This window comes from Antechinus flavipes, chromosome 3 (assembly GCF_016432865.1).
Source record: "Antechinus flavipes isolate AdamAnt ecotype Samford, QLD, Australia chromosome 3, AdamAnt_v2, whole genome shotgun sequence".
Classification (NCBI taxonomy): Eukaryota; Metazoa; Chordata; class Mammalia; order Dasyuromorphia; family Dasyuridae; genus Antechinus; species Antechinus flavipes.
The window spans coordinates 320863828-320885818 of NC_067400.1; the positions used below are offsets into that span (position 1 = coordinate 320863828).

Sequence of the window (21991 nt, forward strand, 5' to 3'; positions counted from 1 at the left end):
AGACTAGGCAAGGATCTTAGGACCACATACAACTCCTAAGATGAAGATGCAGAACATTCTGATTGCTAATCTGCATTGATAGTTAGCTAGGTGGCTCAGTACACAGAAAACCAGACTAGAATCAAAAGGACCAGAATTCAAATCTGACCTCAGACATTTACTAGCTGTGTGACCCCAGACAAGTCACTTATTCCCTTTTTGCTTCAATTTCCTCATCTGTAAAATTAATTAGAGAAGGAAATGGCAAATCACTGCAGTAACTTTGTCCAAAAAACCTAAAAAGGTTCATGAAGAGTCAGACACTACTGAAAGACAACAAAATTGATAGTGGTAGTTTTCTCCTGGGAGTTCTCTAAACCTGAATTTTTAAAGTGTGGTCTGGAGATCCTCTCATCTGTCAAAATTATTTTTCTAATAAATCTGAGATATAATTCCTAAAGTGGTAAATATCAAAAGATATATACAACATAAACAAAACCTCTTTGTGGGGCATTTGCAATATTTTTTAAGAATGTAATAAGGTCCTGAGACCAAAAAGTATGAGAACCACTGTCCAAAACCAATGAAATCCTAGGTCAGGAAAAAAGAGACTTTCCCAATAATTGGAAATATTAAAGCAGAGAATAGTTGACCACTGAAGTTCCTTCCTACACTAGGAGTCTATGATCCAATGTGCAAAGTTGACACCTTTCACCAAACAGTGAAGAAAAAGTATTTGAATTACTTGACCTTAAATGGCTATTTAAAATTAGCCTTTGGATATTTATTAGATTTGGGGTATTTGTACATTTAAAGTCCTCACAACCTGACCCTTTTCTACCTTTCTAGGCTTTCCGAAGCTTTATGTCCTTACATACCCAAAGATTCAGCCCCACAGGTCTATTTGTTGTTCTTCCCACATGGCACTCCACCTCCTAATTATCTTTTCATTGGTGTCCTCCACAGCTGGAACGATCTCTATTCTTCCCCTCCTTGCTTTTCTGGTGTTTTTTCAAAACTTAGCTCAAATACCACTTTTTGCAAAGACTGTTTCCTTGCTTATTACTCCTCCTCCCCTTTCCTCTCCCTCCAACCCCCAAACTCAATGTCCCTGTTATGCTTTTCCCAAGGGATTACCTTTCAACCACTCTCTGAATATATCTTGTTAGCTACATTGTTACTGGCATGTTGTCTCTCTTATTAGAGTTCTTTAAGGGCAGATACAATGTTTTTTTCTTTCATTGTATCTCCAGAACAGGACAGCTAGGTAGTGCAGTGGGATACAGTTTCAGGCCTGAAGTCAAGAAAACTCATTTTCCTGAGTTCAAATCCAACCTCAGACACTTCCTAACTGTGTGACTGGGCAATTCACTTCATGCTGTGTGCCTCAGTTTCTTTATCTATAAAATGAACTGGAGAAGGAAATAGCAAAACACTCTGGGATCTTTGACAAGAAAACCTTAAGGGGGTCATGAAGAATTCTTCACAATAGAAAAACTATCATAAATAAGCATAGCACCTGGCATATAAGAGGCCCTTCAAAATTGTTCCCTGACTAAACCACAAAGCTCTAGAAACTCTTTACCCAATCATTTCAATGAGCTAGTATCTCTTCTTTCTGACTTTGGACTCCTTCCCCATTTATCGCCTCAATCTGCTGAAGAAGTCATAAATTGGAAAGGCTCTAACAAATCTGGGCCAGGAGTTGCATAAGCAAATCCCAAATTGTAGACTAGGCATTCTGGGTACTGAGAAGTTTCTCTTTTTTTCTCAGGAATAAGTATTTCTTTACTGTTTCTCCCAAACCACAACACACACATGACATAAGCTTATTTCCTTAATGATCAGGATTTCTCTGTTTCTGTCCTAAATGCAAAATTCCTCTACACTCATATATCATAAGACTTTTTGATAATGTTGGTTAATATTGCTGAACTCTTTTCAGGCAGTGTGGAATACAAATACAGATGGGACACTGTATTTGCAGTGAGAAAGATGAATTCAAATCCTATATCAGACTTCGTAGCTCTGTGCCAAAGTGTCCTCATTTGTAAAATGAATGGATTGGACTTAGTGGTCTCCAAGTTCCACCTAATTACAAATTTATGTTCCTGTGTTTTCTCCCCTGTTTTTATTTATTTATTTATGTTTGTTTTAAGGGGGTATCTCTATGGGAGGTAGAGAAAGAAGCATAACAATGGGAAATATAGGTGCCATATAGCAATAAAATTTAACTTTAATTTTTAAAAAGTTATTCCCCACACACCACAATCTTTGCCCAAACCACATTTTTCTCTTATTCCTCAGAAAACTACATATTCTTTCTCCTTAGAAATGTAGTTATCTTTATATATTTGAAGGGGGAGGGGAAATAGAGCCAAGATAGTGGAAAATAGATAGGACTTTACTTGAACTCTTCCTGGCTTCCCTCAGAATCAATACCAGATCAAGCCTCTGAATAGGTTTTGGAGTAAAAGAACCTACAAATGTTTGGAATGAAACAAATTGGAAGGACTTCAGGAAAGGTCTGTTTCAATTGGGCAGGAGGATGGGAGGGAGGGGAATGAAATTGCATTTTAGCGCAGCCACAGCACAGGAAGGCTCAGGGCAGAGAGGCTCTTCATAAAGAATCTAGTGGGAGCCTCTTTACCAAAATTCAGCAGTGTTGGCTACTTTGGCCTACTTAAGAGGCCAGAGAATCAGCAGACTAGCTGTCTGACCTTCAACGCAACTACAGAAGGTAAATAGTGAGCCCCCGAACCCCAGCATAACAAGCAGGACTTGGCCACACTCACTCAATGTGGGAAGGAAGCCAGCAGCAAAAAGCTCCAGGGCAGTGTAAAATGTTAGTCACCCTGTAGAAGAAGCCCTGGTCAATCTTCCCCTTTCCCTAAGAGCAGACCTCAACCTTTAAAACTGAGCTCTGACCATAGGTACCTATTATGGAGAAAGGGAGGAAATGACTTCAAATCCTGAGGACACTAAAGGAAAACACCTCCAAATGAAGCCTCAAAGGGTGTTATGAGTTGGTCTCCTACTGAAAAGGCTCTTAGAAGAATTCAAAAAAATATCTTAAAAGAGAATTACAAGAAAAATGGAAAAAGGAAACAAAAGCTGAGTAGGAAAATTTGGAGATGGACACAAAAATTGTCTGAAGAAAACAACTCCTTCAAAAATAGAATTGGTGTGATCAATGATGGACAAAAGCAGCTACACCCAAAGAAAGAACACTGGGAAATGAATGTAAACTATTTGCATTTTTGTTTTCCTTCCAGGATTATTTTTACCTTCTGAATCCAATTCTCCCTATGCAACAAGAGAATTGTTCGATTCTGCATACATATATTGTATCTAGGATATACTGCAACATATTTAACATATATAGGACTGCTTGCCAACTAGGGGAGGGGGTGGAAGGAGGGAGGGGAAAAATCGGAACAGAAGTGAGTGCAAGGGATAATGTTGTAAAAAAATTACCCTGGCATGGGTTCTGTCAATAAAAAGTTATTATAAAAATAAAAATAAATATATAAAAAAAAATAGAATTGGTGAAATAGAAAAAGAGAATAACTCTCTAAAAAACAGAATTGATGAAATGGAAAAAAAAAATCAATGAACAAAACAACTCATTTAAAAGTTCAATTGGCCAAATGCAAAAGATTAAAAAGCTAAAAAGGTTAAAAAGAAAATCATTCACTAAAAATTAGTCAAAAAACCAAATCAATAAACAACAGACATTTCTATTTAAAAAAAAAAGTTAATAAATTAAAAAAATAAAAATTAGAGTCAAACAAATGGAAGTGAATGATTCAATGAGAAACAAAGAAATCGGTCAAACAAAATCCAAATAGTGAAAAAATAGGAAAAAATGTAAAATACCTCATTGGAAAAACAATTGATCTGGAAAATATATCCAGCAGAGACAGCCTAGAATTATTGGACTACCTGAAAACAATGATGGGGAAAAAAAGGACCTAGACAACATCTTTCAAGAAATCATCAAGGAAAACTGCCCTAATATTCTAGAAACAGAGGGTAAAATAGCTATTAAAAGAATCTACTGATCACTTCCTGAAAGAGATCCCAAAATGAAAACTCCAAGGAATATTTTAGTTAAATTCCAGAATTATCAGATCAAGGCGAAAATATTGTAAGCAGTCAGAAAGAAACAATTCAAATACCAAGAAGCCACAATTAGAGCCCAGTAGTTTCCACTTTAAAAGAATGAAGGACCTGGAATATGATATTCTGGAGGGCAAAGAAGCTTGGACTGCAGTCAAGGATCAACCATCCAGCAAAATTAAGCATTATGTTTTGGGAGAAAGATGGATATTCAATGAAATAGGGTATTTTCAATTATTTTTGATGAAAAGACCAGAGCTGAACAGAAAATTTTATCTTCAAATACAGAACTCAAGAGAAGCATAAGAAGGTAAAAAGGGAAGGGAAAAAAACATATGATTTTTAAAAGTTAAAATGTTTATATCCCCACATAGAAAGATGACACATGTAACTCTTGAGAATTATATCTTTGTTAGGGATATACTCAGAGGGTGTAAGTATAAGTTAACTTTATTGTGATGATATAAAAAAGAAATTAGGGGTGGAAGGGGGTTGTACAGGAAGAAGAAGAAAGGGGAGGTAAAATGGGGGTAAATTACATTAGATGAAGAAGCAAAAAAAAAAAAAAAAAGACCTAATAGGGTTGAGGGAAAGAAGGGGGGGAGGGTGAACATTGTTTGAACCTTAATCTCATCAGATTTAGCTCAGTGAAGGAATACCAAACATATTTAGTTTGATATAGAAACTTTTCTCATTCTATAGGGAAGGTGAAGGAGAAAGGGGAAAGGAAAGGGGAAGGATAATAGAAGTGTGGGGGAGAAGTAAAGGGGAAAGAAATAAGAAAGGGTAAGGGGCTGAAAAAAAGAAGGGCAGATTGAGGAAGGTGACAGTCAGAAGCAAGACATTAATGAGGAGGGAAAGGGGGAAAGAAAAGAGAAAAGTATATATTTGAAAGGTTGTCTTACAAAAAAAGAAGTTGTTCTTTGTTGTTCTTGTAGGCTAAAAGGAAACAAGTGATAGCTCAGTAGATAGAGCACTCTATCTGGAATCAAGAAAATCTGAGTTCAAATGCAGCCTCAAACATTCACTAGCTATGCAATTCTGGGCAAATCATTAAACCTATGTTTGCCTTAATCCACTGCAAAAGAAGATGGTAAACCCTCCAGTATCTTTGCCAAGAAAAATCTTTACAAGCTCCTGAAGAGTTTGATTAAATGATTGAACAACAACAATGAATTAGAGACATAATAAAGACTATAATAAAGTCCCTTTCCTTTTCCTTCCCTCTTCCTTTTTTGTGTGTGTGTGTGAGAACCTTCAAATAACCTGAGTCATCCAGCAACATAATGATAATAATGATCTCCCTGTCATTAATGGTGCTTAAAGACCCTCTTTCAGGGATACAATACATGAGATTCTTATTTTAGGTGGTAGATGAAATTAAATCACATAATTTCCAACCTAACTTCTAGATTCAGTTTTTTATTTTTTCTAAATTATCCTCTTGGATGATTAGAATTATATACAATAGGCACTAACTAAATGTTCACTATTTGATTCTGTCTCCCCCAAGGAAAGCATTTGTGGCAGAAATTCTCATCCGCTCTGTCACTACTGGCATCTCTGAGATAAGGAAACTCATATTATTATATATTTGGAGCTGGTAGGAATCTCAGAATCTATCTAGTTTAACTCTCCCATTTTACAGATGAAGAAACTGAGGCCCAAGGAGCTAAATGTTTTTCCTAAGTTCAAGTAGGTAATAGATGTTCAAAGCAGGATTTGACCAGGTCCAGTGACTATAGTAAGTGTTCTTCCACTATCTCATGCTGCCTTTCCAGGAGAGAAGTGGATACGTTTGATAGTTTGAAGAGTACCCATCTCTACAAAAGTATTCAACAGCACCTAGGGTAGTAGGAATTATATTTAGGCAGCCACATTCACACATTCAGGGCTCAAGCAAAGCAGAGATTATTCCCTGTCACACACCTACCTGAACAGAGGACTCCTTTGTTTCTGGCACAGGAAAAGTTGTCACATTCACAGAAGGGGCCGTAGATCTTCCCAAACTCACTCTCATAGCAGGAGCACTGGTTGCAGCTGCATTCCCCCCGCCCACTGCATAGGGGCTTGCCCTCAGTCTCCCGGCACAAGTTTTGGTAGAGGTCCCGGTTCTCTCCTTCTTGACACTCACACTTGGAGCCCAAGTAACTAGGGTAGCACTCACAGGTGCCACAAGTGTAGGTCCCATTCCCACTGCACCGAAGGCTGTCTTGCTCAGTCCTATTGGTGCAGCTGCATAAGCAGTTATAGGTTACCACAAGCTCCAGAGTGTCCCGGAATCCAACAGGCCTCAGGGTGAATGTATGCACCGTGTCTTTGGGAGGACAACTTCGGGCTTCTACAGACACCTCAAATGATACCTGGATAGATAAAAGAAGAGAGAAAATAAATAATTACTCCAACAAGATAAACAAGACGAATAATAAGACAAAAGTGAATGCTGAATAATTATAATGAGGGCAGAGGAGGAGAGGAGAAAACATTTCCCTCCTTTGGTAAAGAGTGGGGGGACTACAGATAAAGAATACTGCATTATGTTGTTAGCCACAGACTGTCTGGAATATGATTTTATTGATTTTTTTTGGTTTTTGGTTTTTTTGATACTGCTACAAGAGAAGATTATGGTTAGGGAAAGGAAAGAAGAAGTCAATTTGGTGACATAAAAAGAAAAGTCATCAAAAACCGTAAAAAAAATAAAATTGGGATCAAAATGATCCTGTAATTTTATTGGTATAGGGAACTGCAGCTTGAAAAATCACTTTTCCAAGGCAGACTGGCATATGCTCTATAATCTATAGTCTCCCAGGACACTAAGAGTAACCTGTCTACAGACACAAAGCCAGTATATGTGGAAGGCAGGATTTAAAACCTGGATCTTTCTGACTTGAGGCCAGTTCTCCATTCACTCTGCCCCATTATCTCTTCAAAAAATTAATATATGAAAATCTTTTTTTTTAAATAAACATTGGCATATAAATGAAGCTTGGGGATTTGCAGTTTAGATAATTACTTACTGAAGCCTAAGTTCTTTCTTTTAACACTTACCTAACACATAGGAAGTGCTGAATAAATGTTTTATTTATTCAGCTATTCTATATTGCCTCTGCTACAACTACAGGAAGGCAGAATAAGACTGTTTTAATAGAATATTAAGAAAGTGTCAAGGGAACAGAAAAACATATAAAGTTCAGGAGTCAGCGAAAGTTCCATGAAGGAATTTGTCTCAATTCAACATGCATATATTAATTCCTCACTATATGCAAAGTAACAATGTAGGAATGAACAGACAAAATGAAAAAGTCTTTGTTCTCAAGGAACTTTAAATCTCCTGAAAGTTGGCATTTGAGATTATCCTGGGGAGATGGAGCAGCATAGGACTGTGGATGGAGGACACTGGACTAAGAAAAAAAAACTTCCTGACTGACACACAGCATTAACATGTCATCTTGCCATTTCTAGGTTTTCATTTCCTCACCTACAGTCCAAGGATTCTTAACATTTTCTGTCATGGACTTCTTTGGCAGTCTAGGGAACTCTTTTGAGGGAGAATTAGGGAAGTATTGAAGAAAGGGGAGGTAGAACAGCTTATTTTCCTATAACTTTTACAAGTATATTAGATTGTTTCTCTGAGCGTGAACTGTACATTGTTAATTTGGAGGAATAGTTGAACCAATACATTCTTGGCACCAGTGAAACAGAAAAGGAGCAGGCAGCTTCCAGAGATTTGATATACAGTATTGTTAGTTCCCAAATCATGTTTAGCAGAAGAGTTTTTAGGCTAGTTCTATTACACATGCTATGCCATCATCAATGATAGAGATGTAAACCAGATTTGAGGGCAAATAACTGAAAGAATTAAATATTTAGGGAGCCTGTTTGTAAATCCATGAAATAAAATAATAGAAGTTATAAAGGAAGTTAAATCTATTGAAATAGTTATAAAATACTTATATGATGTGTGTGTCTTGATGTGGCTCACAGGGAGACATAAATAGGTGTCTCTAGAGTCTCAGCTCTCCAGTCTTCTCCAACGAAGACTTTAGTTCTTGGCAGGAAGATTGGGGCCAGAAGCTGGCCCTATTTTCCTCAGGGAAAGAGGATAGAATTCTGTCTGTTCCCTCAAATGTTGCTAGTCAAGGGGAAGTAACTTTAAGATTCAAGCTAGATTCCTGATTGCTCTTCATTAATGGGGGAACGAAGGTCCCAGGCTTTGTATCCAAGGCATGGCTTCCTTCTCACCAAATACCAATTTTATAATTTAACACATAGTATATAGTAAATATATCCATTTATCCATGGTGAAATAAAAAATAATTAGATGAAGTATATATAAGAGAATATATGCCAGAGAGGATGATCTCAAGATGACAGAATGGTCACAAGTGCCAAACTTCCCTCCAAAACTATCCTACAAAATAACCCACACAAAGTACCAAATCAAATTCTGAACAGAAAAACTAACAAAAAGTCACAGTGAGTCATTTTTCCAGTCAAGATCAGCTTAGCAAGACAAAACAGAAACTGGTATGGGCCTGTTGCCAAGATACAAAATTCAGAACATGACTTAAAAACATCTTCAAGTAACATTTAAAAGAAAAATGCAGATCAGACACAATCCCAACGAGAATCACCAAAAGAGTTAAAGAGAAATATTATTAAAAGAGAACAAGTGAATGACTTTTAAAATCAAATAAGGATAATAGAGGAAAAATTGCAGGAAGGAAATGACAGCTTTATGAGAATATATAAGCAGACAACACAGATTGAAGGAAGTCTCCTACTGGAAATGAACTATCTCAGCTTAACCAAGACAGGAGTCTCAAATGTCACCCAAAGGGAAAATCTCTAGTAATGATAGACATTACCAACTTTGCTCATGTCATCTTTTCCCCTTTATCAATTGTAAGAGAAACTGATACCGTACATCTTTTCTCATGAAGCTGGAAGCTAAAAGAAACTTAGATCTCTCCCCTTCCCTGATCTTGCTCATTCCTAATGCAAATGAAGGGTACTGGGAAATCCATCTCTATCAATGAGGAAGAAGTCCTTTACAACTGGCCTTTTAAAGGAAGGATTGCATTTAAAAGGCAAGTTCAAAGATGCCAGCTTAAGAAGTCCTAAAATATAATTATTCTAAGGTCCTTCCATCTCTAAATCCTACACGGTTGGCTTAGGGAAGGAAATGAAGAATTCAAGGAAAGAACAAGAAAAGGCACATTTGTTCATCTTTCTTACTGCATTAAAAAAAAAATCACTTTCTGTGTACAAATAAAGTCATTCCCTTTAGAATATGTTCATTGTACAATTAGCTTCTTTCTTTTTTCTCCTCCATTTTTCTTTCACTGCCTTTACATGTTGAATGTTAACAAAGACAACAATATGTAGTATGCATCAAAAGGTAGGACTGACTTTACAATAAAATTTCCAGCCTAATGAGCCCATGGTTATATTGAAAACTGATTCTGCCAAAGTTTAGAATGCATAAGGCTAATTATATTATAGCACGTCTAATGAGTTTGGATGTTTTATAGCTTATTGTAATTTTCAATGGTTTCAAAATAAATATACAAGTCAAGAGTTAGCCTTAAATGGAAAGAGGGTCACTCTTCAGATCAGAGGAAAAGAAAGAAGATAGAAAGACATTCTGAAATTTGGTAGAATTGATTTTAGATACTTACGATCATAATAATGGTCTGCATTTATGTAGAAATTCAGAGTTTACAAGTCACTTTCTTCACAACAAACTTCTGTGATAGGCAAGTATTCTTATTCTCATTTTATGGAAGAGGAAACTAATTATCAGGTAGTTATGTGAGTTCATCAAAATCATACAACTAGCAAGTTGAGATCTAGGACCTGGACCCAGGTTCTCTGCGTCAAAATCCAGGGCTCTTCCCACAACACCAAAATATTTATTATGAAAATAAGACTTAGAATGAAGTGGCAAAAAAGAGTGAAGAAAAGTTTAAAAGAGTTAGTGTGGAAAATTCGATAGGTAATTAACAAGAAATTAGTAAAAGTGTTGTCAATTAATAGAGAAGGAACAGCTGAAGACTCTTCACAAAGTGAATTTGTTATACATTCCATTAATATCATCTTGTAATTTTCTCCTACAATGCTTGTCAATGAGAAGCAGAAATTGTCATTGGTGAGAATTATCCAGTATTAAGGATTGGCCATGATCAAAGAATTAAATTTGATAACATATACTTTAACATATTTAACATGTATTGGACTACTTGCCATCTGGGGAAGAGGGTGGGGGAAAGAAGGGGAAAAGTTGGAACAGAAGGTTTTGCAAAGGTCAATGCTGAAAAATTACCCATGCATATATCTTGTAAATAAAAAGCTATACTAAATCTGAAATGCCCTCAGAGGTCATTTAGCTCAGATAACCACTCATTTACAGATGAGGATACTGGAACCCAGGAAAGGTAATGTCTTTGTGAAAGTCACACAGGGAGTAAGTGGCTGAGCAAGAATTTGAATTCACATCTTAAGACTCTTAGTTCAGTACTTGTTCTCAGGGATCATACTGCACACCGGTTAGAACAATATCACTATGCAAACTAACCAGGCAAAAGTCAAATGAAGCCAGAAAAGAATAATATCAGAATGGGAAGTTTCAAAGTACTAGAAGTCACAATGAGGGACAAAAAGCAGATTCTCTGCACCAAAGAAGCTGAGAGGAACATTAAGACAATGATGTTACAGGCAAAGACGGAAAGTACACATTGAGTATTTAATTTTTATGATCTATTTTATTGATGTTCTTTTCGTAACATTGTCACTTCCTAATGACTCTCTTTCCTCATGCTTCCTAGAACCATCAGCTAAGTACACTCAAGTAAATCAAGTTTGATGCTTTAGAGATAGAGGAAAGAGTGCTGGACTTGAAATCAGGAAGACCTGAGTTTGAAAAGCCTACCTTAGACACTAGCTACTGAGAGTAACCCACTCTTTCATAAAGCTTCAGTTTCCTGCTCTGTAAAATTTAGGAGAAATAGACTCAATGACTTCTAAGATTCTATGAAATCTGTTTGTTGTTGAGGTTAAGAATGATGATGTTGGTGAATAACTGAAAAATAAAGGCCTTGGGGATTATGGAAGTCTGAGAATTAATTGAGGGAAAGTATTCTCAACATTGTTGAAAGCACCAACGAACATGAGGGAGAAGAGGATAGAGAGGAAATTTGTAAGCATGGTGCAAAAATCATTGAAGAAGGGGAGAGTTTCTTGAAGGTGATGAAAAGTGGGGGAAAATGTTTTAATTGAATAGCATGAACATGGCTAATATGGAAATGTTTTGCATGGCCTCACACGCAAAATGAAGATCAAGTTGCTTTTCTAAGGCAGGGAAAAAGATCAGGAAGGAAGGAGAGAATTTAAAATTCAAATTTTTAAAAACTGACCATTAAAATTTTTTTACGTTAATGGACAAATATTTAATTAAATAAATAAAAATAATTAAATGGCATGAACTTCAAACTTCAAAGAGACTGCTGAGTGACAGCAGCAGTGGGAAATAAGAAATGAGACCCAGATTTCTGCCTTTATTCCCCTTAATTAGAACATGTAAGATGAAGTTCCTACCCTATTTTCCATGCCAAGTTCAGGTCAGCTGCAGACATTTATTCTAAACCACAGCAATCTTCCTTCTGCCCAATGGTGACTAACTAGAGGGAGCTTTGAAAGACTATCAGTTTTTCTTTATTTAAAAAGAAAAAGTAAAGAACTTTGAGAAAAGAATTCCACCATCTTTTCTGCTCTAAATTTAAGCTTGAATCTTGCCATTTTGTAAACCTTCATGATCTCTGTTGTTTGACTATAACAGGGGCCCTTAACCTGGGGTCTATAGGCAGATTACAAGAGGCCCATGAACTTGAATAATCTGATATTTCTTTCAATTATGAATTTAAAGCATTATTTAAGAGTCTGTATAACAGACTAACCTGCCTAAGGGGTCTGATTTTTTTATAATGGTGAAGAAATTTTGAAGTGGAAAATAACCAGAGTTGGCATATGGTAGGAGCTTAGTAAATGTTTGATTGAGTGACTGGTAAGACTCAACTATTCAAACTAATTTCATTGCAAAGAAATTTTTATATCAGGTAGAGAAATCATCTTCCTTCTCTTTCCTTCCATAAGCATAAGAGAAAAGAAAAAGAAATTGAGACAAATTAAGTAAAAATTTACTCTAGGATTATTCTTAAGAAACAGAAATAGAAATAGAATTTGTTGCATCTGCTTTTTTTTTTTTAATTAAGAAAAGTAAACCAAGATCTGCATAACAAATACAAGAAATAATGAAAAGTACATGTCAGCTCTTTCTTATGAAGCCAGGAAGGGGTAATGCATAGGAAAACAGTTAAGGGAAGTGGGGAAGAGGGGAAAGGAAGAAGAGGAGAGAACCCCAAAAATGATGCACACAGAGAAAGAAGTGATTAAAAAAGCAGAGTTAGAAGCAAAGAGCCCAGGGTGAAGGAAGAGAGATGAAAAGAGAAACAGAGAGAGATCCCAATGCTTTTAGCAAAACCCCAGCGGCAAAGATTTCTCTCCTAATAACAGCTGTATTATCTTGGACGAGTGATTTTACCATTCTATACCTGTTAGCTCATGTGCAAAATCACAGTAGGAGGGGGAAGAAAAATGGATTAGATATTCTATTAGGTATTTTTCAACCATGATGGCCTCTATTATATGATTTATTATACATTTTTTTCATTTAAATTAGAACCTTTTATTTAGTAGGTTTCCTTTACTAAATACCCATTTGTCAGCCTGAGTCATTAAGATTCCACAAGTATTTATTGAACATCTACCAATGAAATCATGTCAAAAGGAAAACCATACACTACAAGCTGAGTACTATATGTTATTGTATATACACGAGAGTACTACAATTTCTTTTTTTTTTTTTAAATTAAACTTCAGTTTATTAGATACCTTTTGTCTGATTGTGGCTCCACATTGCCCTCTCATTTCTTTCTTTTATTATTATAGCAAAAATTAACTTTATTTTAAAAGAAAAAACAGAATAGAAAAAAGACAGAAAAGAAAAATAAAAAAACCCAAAACATTGTCATGTGCCCAGTAGAATATTTATTATACTTTTTTGGGGAAAAAAGTAGAAACCTCTAGATTCTTTGACTTAATTTTTTTTTGAACAGCACTTTGGATATTCATTATGTTTCATAAATCTAAAGTTCCAATTACAAAATTGCTAAATTGCCAAATTAAAATAAATCAAACTATACTCATTTCTTCAGGAACACACAATAAAACCAAAAATAGTATTATGGAAACACATATTAAGGAGAGAGTGAAGAATATTCTTCATATTCAACAGAAACACCCAAATCCAATTATCATAAGGAAATAATAGAGCTATTCTCAGAGAACTCAAGGACGAAAAGCCTCAGGGCCTATGCCATTACTATATTACCAGTATTTTTAAATATAATTCTTCAAAACACATTCATGCAAAGCACATATCATTAAATTTCTCTAGGTTCTTTCAAGAAGCATGAATAGAGCCAGAAGATTTCTATTGCAGATCTCCTCCAGAAAGGCCTCTGAGATTCTCCAAGCCTCTATTTTTCCCCTCCTGAAGAAGTGCTAATAGCACCCCCCCATCCCAGTCCAACTCTTACAAACTAAGAGGGTTCCAGAGGAGCACCGTGAAGCAAGAAGCTGCACAGATGGAAAGCTCTTTCCACCTCCACGACATGTAATAAACAGGATGCCAGCTCTGGCTCTTTTCATGGGCTGTCCTGGTGACTGGAACAAAGGGAAGCTGGATTGTGTTTGCCAGATGGCAGCATGAGTCCAGAGCCCAGAAGCTGATCACATCTCACCATTGACAGGAAAACAAACACAAAATGACTTATTTTCATCCCCCTGGTTAGAAACATTGAATAATACTCCCCTTTCTCATTCTTGAGAGCAAGGACCATGTTTTACTCCTCTTTGTATACCCTAAAGCACTTCACAATCTGTTTTTCATACAGCCAGCATTCAATATATTTAGGATCTCAGAATTATGAACTCAGCATGTAGATGTTTCTTCATGGCTACATTCAGAAACCCCTTCTCTGAAGTCTTTCCAGATGTCTACTTCTCCAAGACAGAAAGGACACCAAAGCATTGTTTAACCACTATGGGCTTATATTGTCAAATTTATTCCTGTGCAAATGATTGTATTGTTCAGTTCGTGTCTAACTCTTCAGGACCAGCTCAAAATGGTTCCCTGAAAAGAGCCTTAGACTTAGAGTCAGAAACACCTAAGTTCAAATGGAGCCTCAGATTCGCAGTAGCTGTGTGACTCTGGGCAAGTCACTTTACCCTATTTACCTCAATTTCTTCATCTGTAAAATGAGCTGGAAAGAGAGACAGCAGACTATTCCAATATCTTTACCCAAAGAAAACCTCATGGTCAGTACGGTCCATGGTGTAAGGAAGAGTTAGATACTATTGAACAACAATCATTTGCACAGGAATAATTTTGACTATATAAGCCCATAGTGGTTAAACAATGCTTTGGTGTCTATTCTGTCTTGGTCTTTAGAAAAGTTAAAAAGCCTTTGTTAGACAGAGGTGAAAAATACCCAGAGTCCCAAACCCCAGTTTCTTGGTGCCAGTGGTTAGCTTAGAATTCTCTGTCTGGAATTATTTGGATCAGAGTTGAGATCTTTGAGCTCCTTTTACTTTTGGGGTTTCTGTAAGTCTCCATTCCATCAATATGAAAACCTCCTCTCCAAGACTCAGTCACAAAAATAGCAGTTTGAGGTCTGATTTGTTATTTAAACCTTACCAATGTGTTTCTGATTTCCCAAGAGGACTGCTTGGCTGAGTCTATTTCTAAAAGATCTTCTTGGCCCAAGATTGATTGACTGAATGAATGAATGAATGTAAAAGTATTTAGTATGTGCAAAAAACTGTGCACAAAATACTTTAGTATTGGAATATAGAGAAGCAAGACAGTCTCCTCTTTTGGGGATCTCAAGGTATCTTGACAAGCATTTGTTAAACACTTACTATATACAGAACATTGTGCTCACCTTCTATTAGGGGAAGAAAATGCCAGTAAAAGATAGTTTCAGCTGCTATACAGACTCTAAATCCACAAATCTCAACTAGACTGAGTTCAGGGGAGCACAAAAGATAAAAAAGGTGACTTGCTTAGCAAGAGAGTAGAAAAGATGTGGGAAAGGTGTAACAAGAACCATGCTAGTGTTTTTATATGGGACATTAGTAACGCAACCTGAAACCACCTGCATACTTATATAACAGCCCACTATAGAATAAACTCGACTCCTAGGCAGCAAGCTTTATTCTCCCAGCCTCAAGCAGACAAAGGAGCCCAAGGCAATTGTCAGAATCAAAGGTGAGAAGGGATTACAAATGGAATTACTGGAGGAGGGAAACTCAAGGGAATTTGGTGACCTCACAAGTCTTATTTAGAATAAATACACTCTATTAATCCCAGCCTGCCTACAGTCTAGTTTTGTTGGCTGGGCTGCCTTCCCAGTTTGAAGGAGTGGTACATAACAGGCACTGCACTTGTTGAAATGAACAGCTGAACCAAATTAGTCACAGAATCCTAGACTTTTAGTGTTAGAAAGTATCACAAACACCATCTAGTCTAACCTTCTACCTGATACAGGAATCCTTCCTGTAGCATTCCTGACCCTTAGCCAGTTGGCCCTGGACATCTGCAGTGATGAGGGGTTCACTACTTTCCAAAGACTATTCAATTACTGGATGGTTTCCATTGCTAGAAATTTTTTTTCTTTATTTTGCATGGCTTACCTAAAACTTCCAAGGATAAGTCTTCATTGAGTACACTACTCCCTATTTCACAACATCTCTTCAAATATCTAGAGAGAAATCATACTTTTCCCATACTTTTCCAGAATAAACATGCCTAATTTCTTTATCCATTCTCTACATTCTATACCCTTTTTTATTCCTAAAGCAATTGGGGTTAAGAGACTCGCCTAGGGTCACACAGCTTGGAAATGTTAAGTGTCTGAGGCCAGATTCAAACTCAGGTGCTTCTGACTTCAGGGCTGGTCCTCTATCCACTGCGCTACCTTGCTGCCCCATTCTCTACATTCTATAATTTTAGACCCATTCTGGTGTCATTCTTGAATTTGCCCTAGTTTTTTGCAAAGTATTTTTCAAAATATATGACATCCAGATCATATTCCAGATGTCATCTGACAAAAGAGGAAGATGGTAGGATTACTGCCTCTCTTGAAACAAACTTACTTCTATTAATGAAGGATAAAATTGTATTAGTTTTTCTTCCTTCCTTCCTTTCTTTTTGCTAATTACTACTGAGTGATTAATTCAAACTCTTAGTGTCATTTCCCATGAACTACTATTCATAGCAGCTATCTGATATCCTATATTTGTGTAAATGATTTTTGGAACCCAAACCTACACATTCCTTTGATTCCTGATTTGTTGTTATTGCTATTGTTCAGCTATTTCTGTCATGTCCAACTCTTCATGACCCTATTTGGGGTTTTCTAGGCAAAGAATGTTTTACCATTTTCTTCTCCAGCTCATTTTACAGATGAGGAAACTGAGGCTAGATTTGTAATCAGGTCTTTTTGACTCCAGGCCTTGCCATCTATCCACCATGCCATCTAGCTAACCTGATTCCTCTTTAGCAGTAGCTAATAATTTTTGCACTTGGAACAAGTAATTCAAAACACTAGAGGCAAAAAGGAAGATCTTGGCTCCCTTCAATGTTATTATTGGAGCAACCAGGGAGGTGGTATAGAGAGATGAAGTCAGGCTAGAAAAATGTTCACCTTAGAATAAATGGCCATCAAATGAAAGAATCAGGTACTATTCAATAGCTTTCTATTTAACTAATTATTCTTGTTAAGTATTAGACACATTTGTTTCCATGCTGAATAGTGTAAGGACTACTAGGACAACCTATTTCACTCTCCTGAGACAACATTCTAATTGTTTCATCCTTGTTGCAACTCTGATTTTTGTTATGCAATGAAAAGAGCATAAAACTAAAACGTGGTATCAGGTGACTAGGGCTCCAGTCTCTGTTCTGGAACTTACAAGCTATATGATTTGGGGCCTTAATTTCCTGAACCATAATAGGAATTAGAATATTTGGACTAATACTTGGACCTCACAGTTGTTGTAAGGAAAATGTTATGTTTTGGCTCCTTGAATATAAGTTATCATTAATCATCTTTTCAGTGTTAGCCCAAGCATTCCAGTCTGTTGAGATCTCTATGACAGAATCTTGATCCAAAACATTTGGTATTCCTTCTCTATTTAGTGTTATAACACACAACTTTAACATATATGTCTTCTGTGTCTTTCTCCAAGTCATATGGAACATGTGGAACAAGTCAGGGGGATAAGGGTATTTTTATACCAATAAAGGTTTGAAATATTCATGAGACAAAAGTTATAGAGGAAAACCCTAGGATGTAAATTAGATATCTGGTCTTGGAGGAGGTAGACTTTTGGGAGAAGAATGAATCAGCCTAAGAGTAACTAACACTGGAGAAAGGGGACATCCACATGATGTAAAATTTTTATGTGGACCCTGAATTAGACAACTAGCCTTTCAAATCGATTTCCATCCTTTACTCAAGGAGAAGACTGGATTTTTTGGAAGTCATGGATTTCTCATGTCACCTCAATAGCTCTGAAATGAGCCTGTCTCTCGGGGCCTAGTCCTGCCCTTGGCAACCTGCACAATGCCCAGCTCTGAGAGGCTGAGTAGGAGTCTCTCTGTGCCAGCTTTCTCTTTATCTGTTGAAAACAAAAAGCCTAAAATGGCTACAATGGAGCCAAAGGGCCATGTGAGCAGCAAGAAGACAAATCTGGAACAGTGAAAAGAAACAAACAGCATAGCAAGGGAAATGCTTGTCTCTGACCTTGGCTCTGTTTTGACAGCATCGTGGCCTATCCTAGTTCCGAAGGGAACTTCTTTTCTTCCCTCTTGCATGGGAAAGTAAGAAAATTAGCAGAAGCATTTAGAAAAAAAGTCCTTCCTATTCACCTTCTAAAGTGAAATCTAGTTTGATTTGAATTTTGTAAAAATTACCCACCCCAAGTGGAGCAATCATCTCATTTTTAAATGGATATTTTGACAAAAACCTTGATGTTTTCATCTATTCTGGAGAAGTGCCATTTTAAAAGTCATTCCTTTCCTCTCATATGAGATAGCATCCTTTTTCAGAAGTTCTACTTTCTCAAAGCTCTTGCAAAACTAAAGACTTCCTCCCCACTCCCTAATTTTCAGCTCTCACTTGTCTTCAACCTTTGAAGCTAAATGTTGTCTTTTTCCCATTCCCCTTTAGAGGGCAGGGACTATCTTTAAATTTGTACTTTTTGTCTCAAAAATCTTAGTACAATTGTAAGCTTTAACAGCTATAAAAAAGCTTTTAGTGGTTTTAATAACAGTTATAATAATAAATAGCTTTTAGTAATAGCTTTTAAAAATAATAAATGGCTTTAATAATAGCTATTTAACATTAAACCTACTTAATAGCTAGTAAAGTTTACAAGTGCACCAAGACTTTTGAAAAGCTCTGTGGTTCCATCCCCAATACTTAGCACAGTATCTGGCATACAGTAAGCACTGAATAAATGCTTGTTGTCTAGTCTTGTCAATAAAGAATACAAAGTGGAGACTGTACATCTATAAATGTAGTCCAATCAGATGAAGAAATTAAAACCATTTCTAGTCATATGAAAAGTGTTCTAAATGCTTATTGCTCAGAGAAATACAAATTAAGACAACTCTGACGTACCACTACATACCTCTCAGATTGGCTAGGATGATAGGAAGAAATAATAATAAATATTGAGGGGATGTAGGAAAAACCAGGGCATTAATACATTGTTGGTGGAGTTGTGACTGATCCAACAATTCTGGAGAGCAATTTGTAACTATGCCGAAAGGGCTATCAAACTGTGTGTATCTTTTGATCCAGCAGTATCTCTACTGGGTCAATATCACAAGGAGATCACGGAAGAGGGAAAAGGACTCAATGTGCAAAAATGTTTGTGGCAGCCCTTTTTGTAGTAGCAAAGAATGGAAACTGAGTGGTTGCCCATCATTTGGGAAATGGCTGAATAAATTATGATATATGAATGAAATGGAATATTACTGTTTTATAAGAAATGATCAGCAGAATGATTTCAGAAAAGCCTGGAAAGACTTACATGAACTGATGCTTGGTGAAGTGAGTACAACCAAGAGAATATCATAACAGAAACCACAAGATTATGTGATGATCAATTCTGGCTCCATTCAACAATGAGGTGATTCAAGTCAATTTAAATAGATTTGTGAAAAAGAGAGCCATCTGCATCCAAAAAGAGAACTGTGGGGACTGAGAATGGATCACAGAATAGTATTTTTTATCTTTTTTGTTGTTGTTTGCTTGCTTTTTTTTCTTTCTCATTTTTCATTTTTAAAATTTTTCTTGTGCCGCATAATTGTGAAAATATGTATAAAAGAACTACACATATTACACATATATATACATATGTGTGTGTGTGTATGGGATTACTTGCCATCTAGGGGATGGAGGAAGAAAATTTTGGAATACAAGTTTTTGCAAGGGTGAATACTGAAAACTATCTTTGCATGTATTTTAAAAATAAAAGGCTTTGTTAAAAATAATAAATGCAGTCCAAGATTATTTTCTTCGATTTAAGTCTTGGACAATTGTGCAATGTGGCCTGAAGGTGACTGAGTTCTTAAAGACTCTGCTAGGGAAACCCAAAGTCTAGCAGGTTCTCCTGAGGTTAAGAAGCTTCAAATAAAAGTCTAGCAGGTTCTACTGAGATTAAGAAGCTTCAAATAAAAGCCCAGAGATGGACTCTTGATGCTAATTTGTCTTCTGACATTTCTCAAAGTTTACATCTTGCTTTATCTTTAATTCCTCATTCTCCCTCACCCCATGTCTAATTAGTCCAATTATATCATCCCCTAACTTAGTAAACTCCAGCAATATCCCATTCTCTTCAGGATTAAATATAAAATCCTCTGTTTTGCTTTTAAAATCCTCCATAACCAAGTCCCTTCCTAGACTTCTCCACCTCCTCTATAATCTGGTAACACTGACTTCCTTGCTATGCCATGCATATGATATTCCATTTACTGACCCCACCCATTTTCACTATCTCCTTTATATGGGATGACCTTCCCCCCTCATATGGACTTTTCCATGGCTTCCTTTAAGTTTCAGCTAAAGTCCTACTTTCTGCAAGATGCCTTTGCCAGTTGTCCTTCTTCTTCTCTTGGTTTTATATATTCTCTCTCTCTCTCTCTCTCTCTCTCGCGCGCGCGCGCGCTCTCTCTCTCTCTTTCTGTGTGTGTGTGTGTGTGTGTGTGTATCTTATTTGTACATAATGGTTTGAATGTTGTCTTCCAGTGGTGAGATCATTGGAAGTAAGGATACTTTTTTGCATTTCTTTGTATCCTCAGAGTTTGGCACAGTGCCCCGCAATAATGCTCACTGACTCGATTCCATTTGCCAGATCAGCCTCAGGCACTTACTAGCTGTGTGACCCAGGGCAAGTCACTTAAGCTCTTTTTGCTTCAGTTCCTCAGTAAAACAGGGACACACTGGAGAAGAAAATGGTAAACAACTCTAATATCTTTGCCAAGAAAACCCCACGGACAAGTGCATGGGGCAACAAAGAAGCAGACATGACTGAATGATGAACAACAACAAAGAAAGAGCCGAGTTTAAATTTGACCTCATACAGTTGCTAACTGGGAGACTCTGAGCCAATGACTTAACCTTTGTTTGCCTTAGTTTCCTCAACTGTAACATGAGGATAATAAAAGCACCTACCTCCCACAGGAGTTTGTAAAGATCAAAGGAGATATTTGTAAAGCACTTAGCACAGCCCTGATACAGATAAGGCTCTCCTGCCTTTTCCATGTATTCAGGAATCTTTATATTGAACAATACCCTTAGAATCTAGGTTAAAAATGAAAGGAACAGTGTAAGCCGGAAGGAGACTTACCTCTATGTATACAATATATCAAACACAATATATCCATCTAGAGCTCTTTAACATCTCCCAGTGACTGAAGTGGCAGACTAAACCATGTTTAGGAAATTCACAAGATTCCAAATTGGAGGGCAGAATACAAATTCAGAAAAGCACTCAGACAAATTAGAAAAGAGACCAGAAGGTTAGAGAATGAAAATCGATGTTACAAATATTCTATGGGCCAGAGAGTGGGAACTTACTGTGTCACCAATTTTTAAGTCTCCACATTTTCTCTGACCTGGATAGGACAGACCATCTTGGCAGGTGGCTGTGAAGGTAAGGCCAAGATCCTCAGGATTATCCCAGACAGACAGTTCTACTTTAGACCTGATGCTCTGAAAAAGGAAAATGAAATAAAATCAGGTTAGCAGAAAAGACAGGTGAAGTTATGTCACTTTCATGTTACTTATTGTTATGTCTTTTCTCAACATTTTAACAAGGCTAAATTCTACCTGCAGCAGCTAGGTGGTATAATAGATAGACTCAACTTTCTGAGTGCAAATTCAATCTCAGCCATTTACTGTGTGATCTTAAGCAAGTCACTTAACCCTGTTTGTCTCAGTTTCCTCATCTATAAAATGGGAAAATGGAGAAGGAAATGGCAAACCCTTTCATTATCTTTACTAAGAAAACCCCAAATGGAGTCACAAAGAGTTAGATACGACTGATAAACAACTGAGCAACAAATAAAAATTATGCCTTTCAGGAAGTTCTCCACAAAAAACTTCCCTCACCACCCAGCCAGAAGGGATTGTGCTTATGAAGTCAGTGTGGTGGTACAAAAAAAAACTGTGACTCTGAAATCAGAGAATCCATATTC

At 36.8% G+C, this 21991-nt stretch overlaps 1 protein-coding gene across 1 annotated transcript in view; it reads right to left on the reverse strand.

Annotated features, from left to right (window-relative positions):
• Positions 1-21991, reverse strand: part of ITGB5 (integrin subunit beta 5) — a 211419-nt gene that overhangs the window by 53278 nt on the left and 136150 nt on the right. The window contains exons 9-10 of the mRNA XM_051985464.1: positions 21372-21506; positions 6035-6464 (exon numbers count right to left, since the gene is read on the reverse strand). Of these exons, the coding sequence (XP_051841424.1) occupies positions 6035-6464; positions 21372-21506 (565 nt within the window). The remainder of the gene's footprint in view (positions 1-6034; positions 6465-21371; positions 21507-21991) is intronic.